We start from the raw sequence: 21,614 nt of genomic DNA, 5'->3' as shown, positions 1-21,614 counted from the left end.
CCCCTCATTACTTCTAGAGGACTGTAAAATGTCACGCTCTCCAATAAATGGATAAACTGCAGCCAGGACTACCTTGTTAAACCATTTTTGCACTAATGCCTGTTCTCTGGTGACTGTAAAAAGAAGGAAAAAAATCATCCGAATGGATGTTCTGTTTATAATGAACATATTTCATACGAAATACTGATAGTCCATGAAATGTCTTCCCAGAACATGATGCATTTCTTATGGTTCTCAATAACATTGTTCCTTCTTGTGACATTGTCATTCTGTAAGAGATGGCCTATCTGTCAAGCGGAGTATAAAAACCTACCAGGGGGATTTTTTTTTTTTGTAAAGTCTATCATATTTAAAAAAAGAAATTCCCCGTTTGTGTAGTTGTGCTGTTAAATGTTTTAGTGTACTAAATCCCTCCCTTGGGGATTGTGTAACTTTTTAAGACAATAAAATAACATGACATGTTTCATTTAACTGTGTGTGATCTCTGTTGAGGTCAATGCCATGTATGGAAATAAAGTACCACAAATAACCACTAGAGGGCTTCACAAAGTCTGCAAACTCCAAGCATTGACCTTGGATGAAAAGTATTTAATAATTTATATATTTTAGTTTTTTTTCAGTGATTTTTGCTGCTTCATCTAAAACCGTAAAACCACCCAAACAACACTTCAAGTTCCACTTTTAACTCGAAACAAACTTCAGAGGTTACCCATTGTTCTCTTGCTTCATTTGTTGTTTGCTTTCATCCTGGGTTGCATACATTTTAAAGTGGCTAAACTTTGAAACTAATTTAAGCCTTTCCTAAATTAATATTGCTCATTTATTGCACAACTGTTATTTCAGCATAAAGCATGACAGACATTTGGGAGTTTATTCACCACTACAGATTTAATAATGCATTAGAGATACAACAACTGAGAAATGCATATTTTCTGCCACAACTCAAACCTCAAACAAATCTTCCATTGTGCATTTGGAAGAAGCATTAGCAACTTTTTCCCATGCAGCAAAATATGGTAAAAAAAAAATGTGCGGGTAAAAACAGCCATACTTGCATTAACGGAATGATCACAATATACTGTGGAAATTCATGGTGTGCAAAATCTAGTTTCCAAGACCAGCAGCTCAAAATACTCAGTAAAATGCACTTGGAAAAAATAAAATACACTGTTAAAAATGTATAACTGCTAATCTGTTCAGCAGGGCTAAAAGCAAATACGACACAGGCTCAACTCATTGTTTTAAAATTAAATTAACAATTAGATAATAAAACACTGAATAATAAAACTGGTTAGAGTAAAATACAACTAAATTACCTAGTCTAAAATCACAATAACACATGGACTAGGGAATGTTTTAGTAGTAGCATGGTAAACTGTGCTGTTATCTTGTACCTATTTGCTATTTGGTAATCTGCTGTGTCTGTCACATCACACGTGGATCTGAGGTAATGTACAACAAATTCAGCTATAGCATTATGTAACGGCAAAATGACTGCTAACTAAAGCACATGAGCTCAAGAGAAATACTTCATGTATCTGAACTACTGAGAATTATGTGCTTACGAGGATGATATATGTGCAGAATGTGTGTTTACACTGTGTTCACAGATCACATGATGACTGAAACAGAGTGAACTCTTTGTGCACGATCATCACATTCATGACTGGGCTGTTTTCAAATGTTTGCTTGCTTTCTCTCTCTGTGTGTGTGTGTGTGTGTTTGAGTGTGTGAGTCTAATTCACAATTGCAGATGAGCACATCTTGTTGATTCCACACAGTCTGGATCCTCTGTACAGGTAATAGTAACCCTATAAGAGAAGTACAGGAACAATTTGAACATTTCTGTGCTATCACATATTCTACAAACACCTACATGTAAGTTTCGAGCAGGACCAAATGTTTAGTTATTTTTATAGCAGTTTTCATATTGCAGCTCAAAATGTGATTAAACATCAAATAATGATTGCTGCTGCCACTTTCTTGCACATTGTTGAGGTGACTTTTCATACCTGCTCTCCATAGTCCTCTCCCCAGCTGTTCTTGATGGCCCAGAATGGAACGCCATCACCTGCACCAAAAAACAGAAAAACAAACACGACTCTGTTGACTGATTCTATATACCTGTGAATGTATATCCATTCCAAAGTATTCTGAAACCATAGCCTTGCCGTTTAAACACCTGAAGTTCACATCTGTATCAGTACAAACATTGAAATCAATAGAACTCACGTTGTCCGAATCCCACTATTAGCACAGCGTGATCAATCATCCAGGGGTTGCAGAAGATCTTTAGAGGATGAGACACTCCCTTTCTGTAGAACTACAGACAGTAAAAAAAAAAATCATGTTAAGAAAAGGCAACTTCAAGTAATCAGATAAAAATGTATTTTTGTTTCTGTAGGACCAGATATACTGTATATGCTACTTTTGCTTACTGCATTAGAAACGTGTGGCTTATTTTCTCTCTCTCTCTCTCTCTCTCTATGTATATATATATATATAAACACACACTCTTTTTTTTTTTTTACTGTTTTCTCATCAATTACATTACATACAATTTTTCCCAAAACATTAAAAGGAAATATATTAACACAGCTCCATGGTGTATTTGTTTTACCTGCATGGCGAAAGCATTGAGTGCAGCAGAGACCGGACCGTTCTCAGCCAGCCAAGCAGCAATCTCTACAAGACAATACCAATAAAGACATTTTACAGTTCTACTGTAACAAAAAATCTTTAAATCTCTGCTGTTCTTTTGAACTTTGTGTACATCAAAGTAAATACAGTTTTACTGAACATTGATCATTTGAAAAGATGTTTCTTAAGCAGCAAACCATCATATAATGATTTCTAAATAATCATGGGACACTGAAACTTGAATAATGATTCTAAAATTTTTATTTTAAATTGTAATAATATTTAGCATTTTTGATCAAATAATCTAAATGCAGCCTTGGTGATTTAAACATTTAAATAAATCTTACTCAAATTTTTGAACACAGGCGTATTTCCATTTCAAACACTGGATGTTCTGTAATTATCGGCGGTATATTCACACTTAAGATTAGCATACAGCTCATATTTCTCTGCAAATGTGCTGATATAAATATTTGATATTTTTAATTTCCTGCTTTAATTTCCTCCAGTGCAGGTATTTCCATCACCAGTGTTGTTTGAATGAGTTTTTAACTGAATTGAGTTTATTGACACATCTCGCTCTCACCGTTTTCATTGTCAGGAAGCTCAACAGAGCTGTTAATGAATGCGGCCACCTTCCCTGAAGAGAAATCGCAGCTCTGCTTGTGTCCTGTGTAGTTGTAGTCCGTTTCTGTCTCAAGACCTCCTTTATAGGTAAAAGAAAGAAGCACGTTTATATTGGACATGTTTATTGAAATTGCCTTCTAGGGAATGTTATTTCTTACCAAGCTTCTCGATGGCTTCGTAAGCGTTAGACGGCAGTCCACCTCCACACGCCTGGTCCAGTTTATCACAGTCCACTAATTCTGTGAGAAAAGAAATCAATCTACCTTTTCACTGTTTTTGCTCAGGATTCTTTGGTGAATAGAACGTTCAAAAGAACAGTATTTATTTGAAATACAAATCTTTTGACATTCTAAATGTCTTTACTGTCATTTCTGATAAATTGTGAATGCATCCTTGCTGATTAAAAGTATTAATTTCTTTAAAAATACAACAGTATTGTAGTTTATATTTACCCTGCTCAGAGAGGGAAAGAAGCTGCCCGGTTTTCTTGAACCACTGTCCCTCAATGTTTCCAGTCACAGAAAATGCCCAACAGGAGCCACACATGCCCTTCAACAGACGGTCAGTTAAAATGTTGAACTAATTATAAAAAAACCTTTTCATTTGAAGTTCAGTTCTGCAGATGTACTCCGCCTGATATTTCACTGATTGGCTCTCTATTAAGCTAATCTGTGCCATCATCATACCTGATTCTTCACAGGACTGACGGCCCCGTGCTCCCTCCAGTCCCAGCTGTCAGGAGCAGCCTTACTAGCCGGAGTCGCTGGCTTCATCTCCTTCTTCAGGCTCCACTGACTCAGCATTGGGTTCAGGTACATCATTCTGAACTCATCCTCTAAACACACAAAGGTTGGGATTAGATGCATTGATATGATCTTATAATACTCAATATATATTAGACAAGTGTTTTGTTACAGCATTGTTGTTAATAATATTCATTTTGGCTTGGATTGGACTTACTTTTGACCACTGAGTCATCACTAATTGGCAGTTTTGCTCATTTTATTAACTGAGTAATTAACAAATCCATAAACATACCTGTGAGGTCACTGAACTTGGTGACCCCGTACTCAGCTGAGCCCTGTTCCAGAGACTGCAGCGTTTGAGCCGTTTTCATATTCTCCTGGAAAATGCGCAGACGCTTCTCTGCCTCTGTGGAGTTTAATGGATCAGTGCTTAAAGAAGGGATTTTTATTGTGTTATGTGTATTACAAATAGCCATTAAATTACATACTAATGTAGAAAACTAATATGATAATAGTTTACATTATGGTATCTATGTAAGAGGTAATAAATATATGGATACTTATACAATTGCACAAGATTACAAACTGATTACTTATTATTATTACAAATTTCTAAGTGCCTGGGAAATTACACTGTAATAGGTCAAATAAAGTACAAGTGTGACAGATTCATAGTAATGTAAATTATGTTCTGTGTTTTACCTTCTTGGGAGCTGTATGTTCGATTGTATGTGATCATAAAGTTTTTAAACTCAGTCCGAAGCTCCACAGTTTCCTGAAAATGGCAAAAAAAAAAAAGTACAAATAAATCATAAAATGCTTGATGAAAAGCCCACAAAGTTTTAACCCTGTAAAACCTGACATTTGAAATAATGGTTTGAAAATGGTTTATTGAATTTTATATGCAAAATATGAAAAAGATCTTAAATGTGTTTGTTTTTTGTTTGTTTATGTTTGTTTGTCATCAGGCTTTTCCATAGCTCATATAATATAATAATGAGAATATGGAGCTCATAATTGAGGAGGAAAAAATATTTGTATTATATTTGATACTCATATTGTACCATGATTTTTTTTTTTAAGTGAAGTATGGATGCATCGCTCCCCGGTAAGCGTTCATCTCATAATATTCCTAACAATATAAAAGTTATTCTTACATTTACTTCATAAAAATTAGTAAAGGTTTCATAGCAAAAAGACACATGAACCATGACCATTATTCAAATTATACAAAAAGCTCTTTTATGCTTATACTAATAATCAGACAACCCGATAGCACGTAGAAGATTGTGCACAATAGGTTTTTCAACAAAGTTTTGATACAGTAGACTTTATAGGGTTAATAACAAATATTTAAATGACATTTTCGGTGAACACTGCAGACTTATCCATACCTTCATGGGTTTGCCATAGGTTAGAGGTATGGCTGCAACCTTTCTGAGCTCCTTGGAAACTAAGGCATGAACAATATCAATGTAACTACAAATGCATGTGGATGTATGATCAAAATCACTTTATATCCTGTCCTAAAACATTACAATGAGTATGCATGTCTCTGTGTTTTACACCACAGCAGTATATCATGTGATAAAGATGATTTGGACTACATCAGGCTGACAGATCTGCCATCTGTCCCAGGCTACTGACCCGCAGGCTGGCATTTCTGTTTAAGTAGGGTGGATTTATTTTCCCAGGGAATGTCCCAAACCTCAAACAAACAAACCTCCGTCTGTGGAGAGACAGAATGGGGAGATTAGAAGAGAGAATGTGCATTGTACATTCACAAGAATGGGCATGTTCAACTTTTGTTAAACTTCTAGCAAATCTTTTAACAAAAACATTGGGTTATCATACTGGATTTGAATTATTTTGAACACAAAATCTGAATCAAAATAGCAAAAATGCTAATAATTGGCAAAACTGAAATGGGTTGTGTGCTGTGTAAACGGTTACAGAATCATCTGAATTGGCCATCACAAGACACGGAGTAGCACGGAGATGTTTTATATGATTTAAGAATTAGTGTTTGCTCACCTTCTGTTTGTGAGGCTCTGGGAAAAAGTCACAGGTGTCCACACCACTCAGCTTTAGGGATTTCTTACACTGAGTGTTTCCGATCTCAACCATAATACTGTACCGAACACCTTTTACCAGCTGTGGAAGACACAGAACACAAATTAAAGACTCTTATATAATTATGGTTTTGGGACATTAAACTTCTATAAATAATCTTAATACATTTGTTACATACATATTTCAATAAAGATGACATTTAATAGATAAAGATGTATAGAAACGTTCTAATAATTCATATAAATAAATGATATTACAAGCTTCAAGAATCTGTGGTGTATATATACAACAGTAGGCTCTTTAACAGCTTTTAAATATACCACATTTACAAATAAAATAAAAATTTGAAAACATTTTATCTTGTAGAAAATGTCTTAAATAAAATACACTGTATAAGAAATAAAATTACATAAAAACATTAGTATGTGCTCAAAAGTGCGCAGCTTAACTCTCAACTACCCTAATGAACAAATGCGTAATATGCGCGCAGTGTTGTTCTGTTTAAACAAGCTCAGCACTGTTATGTATTTGAAGACTCTGCGCACGTTTGTCAAATCACATGAATGCGGTAAAAAATAGCTCCTTATAATAAACTTGTTGTCCAATATCAGAATCGCGTAAATCAATAAGTCACGTCATTAATAAGACATAAACAATGATACATATCAACAATAACATTGAACAACAATTATATAATTTTACCTGGTTTTCTACCACTTAATAACATAGATATTTGACATTTTAACGAATTAGTTATTTATAATTCTACGTTAAGTTACCTGTTTGCTGGCCGAAAGGATTTTGTTAACACGTCGTATATGCATCGCGTTGGAGCCCATATTATATCGTTCCTCTGCGAATTTGACTGCTTTCATAACCCCGGGGTCTGACTCCGACAGACGGACCGCGGATCCCGGAGCTCCGGTAACCGGGCGATCCGCGCCATCTTCTGAACCCAGAATTAGCCCGACGAGAGCGCAGAAGGCGATGACAGGGTAACCGCGGTTAAAGTACATGTCGAGCTTTAGCAAGAGAAAGCAGCGAAGTAGGATCAGCGCAGGTCTTTGTTTTTAGATCGTAAGCTCGTAGTGTTTTGTTGCTCCACTCGGAGTCGGCACAGCGTCAGTCTGTGAGACGCCCCGCACAAAGATGGACGACAGAAAGATGCATGCCCCGCACAAAGATGGACGACAGAAAGATGAATGCCCCGCACAAAGATGGACGACTGAAAGAGTGACACCCTGTTTTTATACAGTCTACGGTGACACCCTGCACAAAGATGGACGACACATGCCCCTCTGTGAGGGGCGGGATATATTTTGGTTAAAAAGTAAATGATAATAATAACAACAACAACAATAATTTGTTTGTAAATCTCAACAATTATTGATTACAAGAGAAAACTTTTATTTATTTTTAAATTGTTGGCCAGTAGCAAAAGTGTTCCAAAAATGTTATTTTAATTTCTTGTTATATTCTATAAATAATCTCTAGTTTACACTTAATCTAAAAGATCATACATACATCAACGCATTGATCACCGCTAGATGGTGCAAAATCTCTCAGAATATATATAAAACAAAGTGTTTGCTGGCCGCTCGTTAATAATTCTTTCACTGTTTCCGCTGTTCCGGTTGTCACGTGAATTTCAGCAACGAAAGCATAAAGGAGTTTTCATGTATAATATTCGTTTAGATGAATGGTTGTAACTGCATTAGGCCATATATCCGACAGCAGTGTTGGTGAAGGATACAATAACAACGAGTGTTTCATAATGGACTGTCAACCTCGAGGAGGAAGAAGAGGAAAAGGAAACCGGAATGAAGAGGTGGGAGAAACCGTGATTGATCACTTCTCTGGTCTTCTCACAGTTTACTATTTTTCTTGTTTAAACATTTTTGTCATTTTGTTAATTTTATATTTTGGTTTATAATTTAGTTTCAATATAAGTCCATAGAAAACTAAATAACTTATGAATTTCATTATGAAAAACAAAATGATTTTAAAAACACTTACAAATATAGCAGGTCACATCTCATGTGTGAAGTGTGAATTGTAGGCTAATAACAGTATTTTGTGTAAATTTTCTGTGTTAAAGTTTTGAAAGTTACGAATTATATTTCTATTTTGCATCTTTCAGAGCAGAGATGTGCGTCTGCCTAAATCTCTGTCTTATGCATTACGCCATGGTGCCATTAAGATGGGTCTGCAGATGAACTCGGGTGAGATGATATGAAGTGTATGATTGATGAATGAGGATTGTACACCCATCCTGTCTGCTTACAAAGTTGTTATGTAGGTATTTTGCGTAATTTCTTGTGAGCGGAGGATGATTACTGTTGTTGTCAGGCAAGAAAACAATTGATTTAATCATAAATTATAATTTAAATAATCCCTTTTGTCAGTCTGTAATGATGTGTCCTTGTCCACAGATGGTTTTGTGTTTGTGGATGAACTTCTGGCTCATCATCAGTTCCGCTCGTTTTCACTGGAGGACGTGGAGCGAGTGGTGGACAGCAACGACAAACAGCGATTCAAGCTTTGCAACCACCCTGAGGATGGTCGTCTTCAGATACGAGCCAATCAGGGGCCACTCAGTGCAGGTCCGTTTGGATCAGAGGTCATGTGAAGACTACAATAGAAAAATAGATTTGAAATCTGAACATGGTCACTGGAGCATTTGTTTGAAGTCTACAAATATACTTTGATAAATGTTGTTACAGTATGTGTCTCAATCAGGTTACAGATCTGGAGCTGAGAGCAGTAGCACTTGATGATCCAGACTGTCCGAGAGAAGCTGTTCATGGCTCATATATGAAACACTGGCCCTCTATACGCAGTCAGGGCATCAGCAGAATGAACAGAACTCACATACACCTGGCACCTGGGCTTCCTAGAGAGGGCAGAGTCATCAGTGGTGAGTGGCTTTCAGATTAGATTCATTTATAGAGGTCTTTTATTTAATTTTTTTTATTTTGATGGTAAAACTAGGATAGCAAAAAGCAGTCTGGACCAAGAATATGTCTACAAAATATGTGAATATGATTTTTAAACAATTTAAATACATTATTTGGTTATTTACAATTGTAAATTGTCTGTTATCTGTTTTTAGGAATGAGACCCAGTTGCGAGCTAGTTGTGTATATTGATGTTGCGAAAGCTATGTCAGGTATTAAGAAAACGTTTTTAAAACCAGTTTAAAGGTGAATAGGTTTAACCATGTTAGAGCTGAAGTTGAAATGATCCCTCTCCTCTCTGGTTGGTGTTTAGATGGGATTCAGTTCTTCTGGTCAGAGAATGGCGTACTCTTGACCCCTGGAGATGCTGCTGGGATGTTAGCACTGCGCTATTTCTCTCGAGCACAAAGACTGAAGCCCTCACGTGAGTCACGTTCACAGCCAGCTCATCGAGTTTTACTGATAAAATAAGATAATCAGTATGATAAGATTTTAGGGATGTCCCGATCAGGTTTTTTTGTCCTCGAGTCCGAGTCATTTGATTTTGAGTATCTGCCGATACCGAGTCCCGATCCGATACTTCTATAATACATAAAAAAAGAATAAAGAAGAGCGAAAAAACAGATCCAGGATCTTCAATAAATTACATTTTGAAATATATTCAAATATAAAACCGCTATTTTAAATAGGCTAGTAAAAATATTTCAAAATCTTACTGTTTTGCTGTACTTTGGATCAAATAAATGCAGGCTTGGTGAATAGAAGGGACTTCTTAAAAAAAAAACCTTAATAAGCTTACTGTTCAAAAACTTCTGACTGGTAGTATAGGCAACTTTATTTTTTCTCTAATTTCTAGCTTTTAATTGGCTTAGAAATCTATAAATGCTGGACAATAACAAATAATAATGATTTGTTTATATACTACAAACACTGTTTATCACATAATAATGCAGAATAGTTTCTATACTGTAATAAATACTATGTCAATCAGCACTGCATTGTTCATACTTTATTTATCACCTGCTGGAGATGACTTGAAGAACAATTTATTGTCGTGATCGTATATTAACGTCTTCGTGTTTGCATAAGTTTCTGTTTTCCTGTGAGCACCACAGCATAGCTGGACGCTTTTGTCCATATTAGGAATATCCTGATATCAGCGCGAGAGCGCGCTCCGGCTTCGAGTATGAATGAAACACACACTGCATGAGAGTTTAGCGCTTGTGATGTTCATCTCGCTGTATCCTGGGTCCGAATGAAATATCAGGTCATGCGCAAACTATCATGTCTCTTTGAGTTTGAATCTATATTTATTCACACCAGCTCTTGAAAACAAAGTGATGTCATGCCGCACGCGTTGCTGTTTCTGTGTGGAGTCAAAAGGGTCTAACTCTGTGCAACCGCATAACAAAAGATGTGTTAAAAATTAATGAGAATATATATATATCCGAGTCCTGATCGGGAGGTAACGTCCGATTCCGATCGAGTCTGAAACCACGCGATCGGGCCCGATTTCCGATCACGTGATCGGATCTGGACATCCCTATAAGATTTCCAGTAATCTTACAATATTCCTTTGTGTGCATTTGATATTGTACAGGTTGATGATAACTGGATTTTCAGAAAACATTAAGTAATAATGTTTTTTTTCTTTCAGCTTGTGAAATTGAACTTCATTAGCTGTTGGAGAGGATCAAGTTCCGAGCTCTAAACCAAAAGCCGGAGATTGCACTTTTGAAAACATTAAAATAGAACATCATCTAAATAAAAACTTTTTTTTTTGTTATTAGAATTGTTACATTATTTATTAACAGAGTTGATTATACTCTGACATCAAAAAAATAGAAATGTAAATTATTGAGATAAACTGAACACCCACAGATCACTTTTAGAAGGGTTCATGGGAAGACAAGGACTGATGGTCTTTTTTTTGAGTGTGCATTTAACCTCATATATAACTGCTGTGCAGTTAGACAGTAGTAACCGATTATGCTTTGTTAGTTTGAGACATGATGTTATCCAGGGAGTTCCTAAGACAGTAGTAGCAGTATTGGATTCAATGCATTGAAATAGACTTTTTACTATGCAATTATTTTTTGCAGTTAGTCTGTTATCTCCAAATAAGGACAAAATCTGAATTTCCTGCACTACATATATAATGGAGTCAGTGGTGTATCTACAAGGTTATGTGGTGTTTTGTATACAAATTGTCAAGTGACCTCCTAAGCCGGTTTTATTTGTGGGGCAGTTTCTGTCCACTGCATGTGTCAAAAAATAGAATATCTAAATACACTGAGCTCAAGATAGAGATGTGTCATGTTTCTGCAGGGGGAATTCTGCAAGCATAATTATGTACAGTGTGTTAGATAACAGTGTGCTAGAGATAAATAACACTTTTTTTTTTTTTTTTTTCTGTGGCGTCTGCAATTAATCCTGTTTCTGTTCTGTAAAAGCACACTACCTAGTCAAAGGTATTAAATGTCCGGTGGCTCCATGGTAATGCAAGTCTATAGCTTTAATTCATGGTCATTCAGAATTCTGTTTTGACTGTCCATGAGTTGATCAAAGACCTATTCTTGGTATTGTCAAGCTGCTGTGCTTTTGGATTTCTGTCAGTAGTGTGGTGTGAACACTAAATCCCTGCATCGCCGAAGTGCTCAGCATTCTTTCCCCATAAGACGATGGACTAGTTTGTAACCACATGGAATAAAAATACTTTGATGCACTGAAACAAAGGGCAGTAAAATGTGCAAAGAAGCTAGCTCAAGAATTCAAGTGGTCATTAGGTTATATTTTATGCATTATTTTATTATTATTGAAATAAATAATGTTCAGCTGTCAGCATTTTCAAGCTAAAAGCAAAGAATCACTTTCCCAAACTTATGTTTATAAAAGAAAAGAAAAAAACCGTATTGGAGCTCTTTAGGTTGAATTACCTATGCTGTGGTCTTTATTTATAGACTCTTAAGGTATAAGCAAGAGTTTTCAAGAGCTGGATGTTGCAATCTAATATTAAAGTTCAGTTGGTGTGTACTTTGTAAAACTGGCATTTTGTGTCCTTATCGTCTCTAGGCAGCCTCTCAAAGCAAAGTTTCCCCTGATAGAAGAGGTCTAAAATTAGTGAGCCCCTATGACTGTCTTGGCCTAGTGTGTCAGATTCCACTCACAGACTCCGTCTATCCTATCACAGCACCTGCTCCTAGCTGTAACACCCTGTAAAGCTTGGCAGACATACACCCATGTCCAAGCCTGATAAAAAAAAAGCTTATTTTTTGTGCATGTTTGTCTCTTTTTAAAAAAAAGTGGTGTCAATTAATGTTTGAAATAGCTGGGCTCTATGAGCTCAGACGGGGCTAATGGTACAGGAGTTGTAGCTTTTTTTTGGACTTAGCTTGAGGGGCTGGACATATCTGTGCACTGAGTGGCCTGTTTCGATGAAGGGTCAGTTTGGCACTCACAGGAAACCTGGACCCCCCAGTTGGAGCCTCATTCACAGCTCATGGTACAGTGCATAACTGTCCCCTGTGAATGTTCTCTGGAGTGGTTGTTTTATTCAAACTGGCCACATGGAAAACAGCAAAAATGGCAAGTATCATATCTAATGACTTTTATGTGAACTTTGATTCCTGCATGTGTGTTGGATCATGTTTAACACCAGCAAAGTTACTGTACTTTTGCATCAAGTAAGTTTGCTTTGATTTATATCTATCAGTAGTCATAAGAGTAATACTGTAATCTTATAAGTAATCCTGTTTACTATTACTATTATAATTTTGTATAAGCAAAACTGTAAAATGTATTTTATTTGGAAGAGACGCATTTGTTTCAAGTAGCTATAATTTCAGACAGATTGTCGCTTTCAAAAACTTTGTACAAAGCTTACAAGAAAACACTTTCTATAGAAATTTTAGGATTTGTCATGAGAAATATCAAATTCTTATAGTACCAAGTTTTCATGGTTGTTTCTTTTTATGTTTCAGGTCTAAAAACATTCAACAACTGATGAAGTGACCAGTTCATGTCTTTATAAAAGTGAGACATCCCAATGTCTATGGTCTCTGAAGTGAAGAAATGGAACGCTGGGTTCTAGAGGGCGACAGCTACTCGTTTCTTCGCAGCGCTCCACACACGTTCAACCTGCAGAGTCATGAAAGGCCAAATCGTGTGGAGATCTTTGATATCACTTCAATCCCTAGCCATCATAATGCCATATCTGAAACAACCTGCCTGTGTGACATTTTTGGGGATGAAGGCGAGTCTCCGTCACTTTCCAGCAGCCCATCCTCTGCCACATTTATCAGGAGGGAAGTGGATCAGTCTATTGTAGTAGATGATACCAATGACTCTTTGGGATCTTACCACACTGCCAATGGATCCGACTTAAGTGACAATGCTGAAGTCACTTACAACACACCTTCTCCAGAAAATACACCAGATTTTTCCACACCTGAGACCAGGGAATCATGTTCACCACCAACTAAATCACCCATCTTGTCTGATTCCAAAAATGGACTTAACCAACTACACTGCACACCATCTGCATCCAAAGTCAATAGTAATGACCTTTCACATACAGATAACTGGGAAGAATCCCAAGTGTCAGTAATCACTGCCCCAGTGAATGAAACGGCAATCACAAATGCATCTGAACCACAGTATGTGAATTCAACACCAGCTACCACCCTGATTAATCCGGCAAAGAAACCTTCTAATCCTACATCCTGCTCTTCAGAAGAGAAAGAACCTGCTGTTTTTGAGCAAGAAGAAATTAATAAAACACCTCAACATATAAGCACAAGCCCATTTTTAGATCAACAAACATTTGAGTCAGATTGTGAATCTTTGGCAGCATCTCCACTTAAACAAAAGGTTGTGATGTCTTCTGAGGACAAAGAGAGTATGGTCTATTGTAGTCCACAAGAGCAAAACATTCTCTTTGTGCAAGGAACAATGAAGAGTGGCTCTGTATCAGAACTATCAAACCCTTCTCCAACAGAATGCAGCCTTATGCAGGACATGTTTACTTCATCTTCTAACAAAGATATCAACTTCCTACCCATACCCAGTGTCATGCCAGTACCCAGATTAACCTCCACCTCCCCTGTAAGCAGGAAAACTTCCTCCACACATGCGTCCACAGGTAAATCTTCACCTGAGCTGCTGAATTTGTGTCCAACTCAGTTTAGGAACACATCGGAGATTCCAGACTTGGAGGACACTTATTGTGCTACTTTATCTGTATCTACACTGCCTACCAATGATAATGTGGAAATTGATCCCCTAACTGTGTCTGACATTTCTAATGAAACAAGAGGACTGGTATATTCATCCATAGATGGAAGAGAAAGACTGGAATCACCTGCGATCAATAAAACCTGCTCTTCTCCTCATCACTCAGCATCTGCTCATTTGCCAGAACAAGTAATGATTCACTCCCCTGTGGGTTACACCATCAGCCCATCACCTACAAATGAGAGAACAGGTTCTTCGACTGAACCTGAAGACTCACCATCCTTCCCTGTAGTCACAAGGATTGAATACAGGGATATTTGCTCTTCTCCTGATCACTCAGAACCAGTAATCATTCAACCAACTCCATGTTACAACATCAGTCCATCACCTACAAATGAGAGATGGGTTTATTCAACTGAACCTCATGCCTCAACATCTTCCCCTTGTGGTCACAGTGATATACAGTCCTCTCCTGATCACTCCATTCCAGCTCACTCACCAGAACCTGAAATAATTCACTCACCGGTGGGTTATACCATCACCCCATCACCTACAAATAAGATAATGATTTTTTCAGTGGAACCAAATGATCTGCCATCCTCTCCTGCCATCACAGGAACTGATTACACCGCAACACTGACATGCAGTAGAGATTCCACACCTGCGTTAAGGAGCATTACCTCCACTCCAAACAGCAGAGAAAATTACCTAACACCAGAACCCAATTCCCCAGCCCCTTCACTGGAATTGAGATCAGTTACCTGCTCACCTCAAATCAAAACAATATCATATAGTGTTCTGACACAAAATACAAAATCCCCAGGCATCACATATAATGTTACACCAACCGAAGATTTAGCCCAATCACCTGCAGTAGAAACAAATGTCTGTGGCAACTCTTCTGAAACTTCCAGCTATCTTTTTGGAAATGACACCTCTGTCTTACCTAGTTCAAGGAACTTTTTGCTAACACCAGAGAGCAGATCAAGGCCCTCATCAGCTACATCAGAGCATACCAAACACACAACACTATCCTCTGATCTCCAGCCTGAGCCTGCCATTACTCTTGAAAAGGCAGAAAATCTGAGTTTATCCATAATCTGTGATGGAGTTAGTCATCCTTTCTCTAACCCAATAGACCATTTTGATGACGATGTTGACTCAAAGACCCTAAAAAGCCTTTCATTTGTCCCAGATGAATGTAAAGGTAGTGGACCACCAGTTCAGACTCTGCAAGATTCAACCTCTAAAACCTCATATTCTGGATTGTCCACAGTAAAAATTGAGAAAAGTCAAGAAAATGTAACTGAAAACACAACTGATTTAACCTCCCTGTGTCCATTGGATGTATCTCTGCCAAAGCCAGTGGCATCTGTAGAGAATAAACAATGCCATGTTGAGGTTTTTGATAGGAACAAGGGAACAGAAATGTTGAAAAATGATTCCCCAAGCAGTGACAAGAGGCTTAGTCACGTGCCTGTAGCATTAAGAGAAAGCCCAGGGGTTATCAGTAAGGACAATGGTGGTGAATTTGACAGGCAACCATGCAGGGAAAAAGAGGAGAGTGGAAAGAAGGAGGGAGAGGGGGAGGAGACTATTGGAGAGAGTAGTTACAGAGGGGAACAGGTTGAACTGTCATTCAGTGCCAAGAATAGAAAAGGGCCTGCAGGCCACAGCCCAGCTCTCTCAAGTCGAGACCCAAAGTCGGGAATTCCAGCTCGCTGTTATTTTGAGTCTCACCCAACAACGTTGCAGCAACAGTGTCAGCTCAGAGCTCAGGGCTCACAACAAGAGAACAAGGTCGGCGCCAGGAAGCTCCAGTCAGCTGCCCAGGGTAAATACAGCAGTGAAGGCTTTCTTCCTCCTGAATATACTGGTGAGACCTCCAGCATGGGAAGTGAATTTGATGAAGCAGACAATGAAGTTATGTGGTTTACAGATCTGGCTTTCAGAAGCCTATCTAGTCCTCAGGTGGATTATTTGGATGTGTACAATTCAAGCCACAGGTCCTCTACAAATGTTTCACAGCCATCGACTGTAGACAGCCCTGGTGCTGTTGCATGGATGACCTATGCAGATTTACGTGGCTCAGCTTTACATGAAAATGACGGTTCGTCTTTTTTACCCCATGACAGCCTGTACCCAAACAAACGCTTTGAAATGGGGAGTTTTGAGTGTGTGGATGTTGCATTAGAGAGCAAGGAAGAGTCCAGTAGAGGAAAGAGGACAGTACCTAAAAGGCAGATCCAGCTGTTAAGGCGGAACACAGATGAATCAAAGCATAAAGGAAACAATGAAAATATTATGAATTCACCCTCCACATATAGACGCTCAAAAGACTCACTTGTTCGTCAACATAGCACACCAGCTATTGTGCAAGAGGAAGTTTCCAAGGAGGTGCCAAATTCACCTCAAAATGACATGAAAAAGACCTTGCAGAAGTCTGTATCTTTAGATGATGGCTCCCCTAAGACACAAATGGCATCTTGCATTATCAAGAGTGTATTGTCAAAGAAAATGCAAGATGTGCAAAAAGAGACACCAAAGAGCACAGACCCAAGTCCTTCTGGAGATAAAAATAAACATCCTGATGTCAGCCCCAGCTCTTTTGATGGCGTACTAAGTACCATGGAGAAACATAGTTTAAGCTCTAGCCAGCATTCTGAATGTACTCTTTCATCTGAAGATTTTGCTGTCGGAGAGAAGAGAGTTTCACATCATCAGCCGAAGAAGTGTGCTCCAAAAGTTCCTCCAAAGCCATTCTTAAGACCTGCATTCTTTAACAATGGGGAAGCTCAAATTGCTGGCATCATTGCAAGGGAAGAAACCAAGCCTATAGTGGCCCTTCCACAAGTTGATGACAAAATACAAAACAGCAAGAGTGATAGGAAAGAGGGAGGAGGTAGCAACCTTGAAGAGAAGTACAATAATGACTCAGCAAATGCCAGTATCAGTAACACAAGCCCTGTTGTTGCTACACCAGCAATTAGCATGCAGAACAGAATGACAACCAGAGACATAAGGAAGCGCCAGATGACACCGGAAAACCAGGAACAACTGGCTGGAAAGAGTGTATTTATGTCGAAAACCCCAGAGATAACTTTGAAACCTTCTTCTATCAAAGGAAAAAAGACATCTTCTCTGAAAGTGTCTTTGTCCCCTGATCTGGAACAGTCAAGAGAAATATCTAAATCTCAGGCAATAGAGAAAGCTGCAGAAGATATAAGCATCAATTCTACTAAACTCATAGAGACTGAAGACGACGATGACAGCAACAAAAAATCTGTTATACATAGAGTTAGGGATGTGAGGAAGTTAGTGAAAAACACATACAACCTGTCTTTCAAAGCATCAAATTCAACCTCTACTGCAGAAGAGACAGTGATTCAAGGGGAAAGAGAGAAGCCACCGCAAACTCCTCCAGCCTTATACATTGAATGTAAAGCCATCAGTTGGAAGGACAAACAAACATCAGGCAGCAAAGCAATGCACTGTCATGATGAAAAACTGCCTGTTGACATATCAAAAATATCACAACCATGGGTGAGCGCAGAGACAAAAAGAGATGTGGACATCACTGAAATAACATCCAAAGGCTCTTCACCAAAGACTGAGTCAAAAGAAAAAACACCATATTCTCACTCTACAACCACAGATGCATTATCTGAATCCGAAAGTATCAATAAAAGATCTTACGTTCACTGTGATCAGAGTTCTAAGATGCCCCCTAGACCCCCAGGTAAGGAGCGAGAAGTTTCTGCATTGGTGGTTCTACCGGATAGCACATCCAATACAAAGACCGTTTCCCCTACAATTCTTGACTCTACTCAGACGAAAGCTGCAAGCAACAGCCACTCTGTATCCATGCTACTGAAAGAAAAAGGGATGCAGGCTGACATTGGAGTGTGTGATGTTCTCACTGAAGGTAAAAGTGCTACAGCTAAACATGTCAACAGGCTTGAGGTACCTTTACAGGCGTGTTTATCAGAAAGCATTTCAAGTGAAGTACAAGTAAACGAAGAAAATAAATCATTGCCTTGCAATCCAACAGCTTTTGTCAACGATTCGTCGAGAACATCTCAACCAAGTGAGAGTCCCAAGGGAACACTGACAGAAGAACCTTCAAAGGAACAAGAAAAAAAGAAAACTGCCACTACGACTATAACACAAATTCCAACTTATTTAGCAACATGTGGCAAGCCAGAGGTGAGGTCTTTTTCAAGCATTACAAAAAACAATGCCACGCCAGTGAGTGCATCAAAAGAGATTGAGTTACCCATACAAGTGAGATCAATATCCACTGATAGACTAAAGCCATTTGTACCACCAAAACCCAGCTATAAACAATCATTTGCAGAAATTAAGTCTGCGCCAAGTGACCCATCAAAAGCAGATACTCAACCATGGTCTGTTATTAAACAGCAAACAATATCAAGTAGTGAATCAAAGAAAAATGAAACACCATCAACAGTAACACACAAGGATCAACGAAACGAAACTTCATCAAGAGATACAAAAAGACTGGCTGTATCAGCTGTATCAAGCTGCAAGCCACCATCCATCCCAGTCACTACAACTCCAAGTTTTGTGCAAAAATCCACCACAAAGACACTGGCCAGTCTGGATCAACAGCAATCTTCTGCTTTCTTGCAAACAACCAGCACTTGCCAGCTGCAGACCCCATCATTCAGTCAAGACCAGTCGATACTAGATAGTTCCTTTGCTTCTAACTCACCAGGACCACAAGCGCTTAACCACAAACCATCTGTGACAAGAGCATCATCAAATAATCGTTTTCACACAGATGACAATCTTTTCTACGCTTCAGATGATCCTCCCAGCTATGATGAGCGAGAGAGTTTCAGCCCGCTACAGCTCTCAGACTTACCCCCACATAGGTCATGCAGGTATCATCCAACAACTAAGCAATGTTCTTGCTCCTGCATGCCAAGTTCTCATTCGCATCAAGGACATCCCAACAACAGTCCACAGGAACGGGTACCAGCAGCCTCTCGGTCTCCAGGCCAAGTCCTTACCTGTCCCGGTGGTCCTCCGCAAGCTCAAGTTCGTCCTCATCAGTGCAGACCAGATGGTCTACCAGTCTCCAATACCACAATACCTCATGCCTCAGCTTTGATTCAGCCTCTTCAGCATCCACAAGCTTGCCCTGTTTCAAACTCACAATCCTATGGTGATGACCATCCTCCAGTTTCTGGGCTGCATGCAGATAGACGGCCAGCCAATCACCCTTCACCTCAGGCAGCAGGTCCTGCTCCCTATCATGAGTATTCTCATTCAGCTAACATGTCTACTCTGGATCCCCGGCCGCAGTTGTTTAATCCTCAAGATTTGACACCATCTTTTGGCCACGATTACGCAAATGAAGGTCCAGGTGGAGCTGGTGTATTGTATCCAGAGAATGCAAGTGGGCTCAGCTGTGGCCAAGGTCCTCGTCGTGTTCTTCTTGATCCAGAGACTGGCAAATACTTCTACATTGAGGTACCAATGCAACCACTCAGAAAAATGTTGTTTGATCCTGAATTGGGCCAGTATGTAGAAGTTCTCATACCACATCAGGCAATGTCCCATTCAGGGCTATATCCACCAGCTGCACCGCCCTACTCCTCTCTGCACAGTCCTGGGTTGTATGCACCACAGTACCTGCCTTATGCAGTGCCATCTTATCCAGCAATCTCAGGTACTGCCCCGCAAGTTCGCCATCCGGAGCCACCTCCTGTGCCCACCACACTTCACCAGACTTCCTTAAGGTATGGAAGCCCTGCAAGCCAGATGCCAAAAAATGAACCGAAAGGCCATTCATCACTGGATCAAAGCTATCTAGAAAGCATGTATTACATCCCCACTGGGATGAATGCAAGCCCAAATGCAACCCCTTCAGAATGCTACCACAAGCCATCAAGCATGCCTCCTTCAGGGGGACGAAGAGCGTGAAACATCAGTGGATACATATGGTCTGTTTACATTTGAAGTCTGTTATGGTTGGCAGCATTTTGAATTTTAGTGGGATATAAAAGTGTAAAATGTCTTGTCAAAGCCTGTAGCTACTCAGTTACAATAACAATATTTTTACTGCTCATTTCATTTAAATATTTACTCTGAAAGTCTCCTCATGAAGACCCAAAACAGATTTTTTTTCTGACATTGACATATCATGGTTGTCATTGTCTGATATAATTTCAGTTTATCATTTGGACAAGCCCTTACTTTCCTTGTATAGTCGAGGCTTATGCAATGGTAGGCCTTATCTTGCAATAGCTGTCAGGGTTTAAGGGTTTAATAAACAGTGTCTTCTTTTAACACCATTAAAAGTTATCTTTCTGGAGGGATTTTTTTAGCTGCAATAATGTGTTTGGCATTTTCACCTCTAAGGGACATTATTTATCAAATACATAATATGACATGACGTAATTGGTTTGTGCAACACCTTTGATGTGCACTGGGACATGCAAATAGATGCTGTACATCTGGGTAAATTTAAAGAATGTGGATGAGCAAGATCCACCATTTCATGATTATTACAACCACAGACATAGTTTCTACAGTATCTTCAGAAGATTGCCATTTGCTATTTTTTACACACCGATACACCCCATTAAAGATAACTGTCTGCAAAATCCAAGTCTCAGTCTTTTTTCTTCATTGAATGTCAACTGCAACATATGACTTATTTCAGTAAGCATAAAGCTAAAAGCTGTATACTTCAACTTCTGTAATTACTGTTTTAATTATATGATCACAGTGTAAAATATTATGTCTACCACATATCTTTTTTGTTACATTTTGTGTAACATTATAAAGCGCAGATGTAAAAGAAGAGTTTCCATTTTGGTAAATCACATGGCATCCAGTTTAGGAGAACCACATTTGCTAGCCACAACATACTGTAATAAAAGATGATCCACTTATAGAATAGGGACACAGCTGAGCTGTCGATTTATCTCAGGATGACACCTAGTGGACAAGGTCTAACATCCTGTCTAATGCTTTCTTTGGATGTGAATGGATATGATGTGGTGTACTTTGTGTAAAGGAAAGAAACAAATGCTGGCCTAATGTTATAGCCATTCTAATAATAAGTCATGATTCAGTTAGATTCATCTGTAAATAAATAATTTGGCACTTTTTATGTATTTCTATCAACTCTAAGGTCATTCTGTCAGCTAAGTAGCTCTTGTTTTGACTGGTGTGAACTATTCTGGGTGTTTCTTTTATTTGGGTGTTCAACATGGCCTATGTGACATAATGGACCACCATGGTCTAAGCTGTGACGTTTTGTGGAAATGTTTCCACTTATTCAAGTAAACAGTCTTCTCCATTT

General features: G+C 38.6%; 2 protein-coding genes and 1 pseudogene across 2 annotated transcripts; 2 read left to right on the top strand and 1 right to left on the bottom strand.

Moving 5' to 3' along the window:
* Positions 1-1,682: 1,682 nt before the first annotated feature.
* LOC132109803 (cathepsin F-like) lies at positions 1,683-7,319 on the bottom strand. The gene is made up of 14 exons (XM_059516148.1): positions 6,866-7,319; positions 6,048-6,167; positions 5,661-5,742; positions 5,408-5,466; positions 4,716-4,788; positions 4,306-4,419; positions 3,954-4,102; positions 3,720-3,816; positions 3,426-3,506; positions 3,227-3,346; positions 2,621-2,685; positions 2,233-2,323; positions 2,013-2,071; positions 1,683-1,811 (listed from the first exon to the last, which is right to left on the bottom strand). Exons 1-14 carry the CDS (start codon positions 7,100-7,102, stop codon positions 1,737-1,739), a joined length of 1,422 nt encoding a protein of 473 aa, XP_059372131.1. The 5' UTR covers positions 7,103-7,319; the 3' UTR covers positions 1,683-1,736.
* A 215-nt stretch (positions 7,320-7,534) lies between these two features.
* On the top strand, positions 7,535-10,835 carry LOC132109801 (tRNA 2'-phosphotransferase 1-like; annotated as a pseudogene).
* Positions 10,836-12,333: 1,498 nt separating this feature from the next.
* Positions 12,334-20,910, top strand: si:ch73-43g23.1 (mucin-3A). Its single transcript, XM_059516147.1, has 2 exons — positions 12,334-12,628; positions 13,024-20,910. Exon 2 carries the CDS (start codon positions 13,115-13,117, stop codon positions 20,225-20,227), a length of 7,113 nt encoding a protein of 2,370 aa, XP_059372130.1. The 5' UTR covers positions 12,334-12,628; positions 13,024-13,114; the 3' UTR covers positions 20,228-20,910.
* Positions 20,911-21,614: the final 704 nt, after the last annotated feature.

Source organism: Carassius carassius, chromosome 29 (assembly GCF_963082965.1).
Source record: "Carassius carassius chromosome 29, fCarCar2.1, whole genome shotgun sequence".
Lineage (NCBI taxonomy): Eukaryota > Metazoa > Chordata > Actinopteri > Cypriniformes > Cyprinidae > Carassius > Carassius carassius.
Note: the sequence above shows the minus strand (reverse complement) of the source record. Positions and strands in the feature narration are given on the sequence as shown.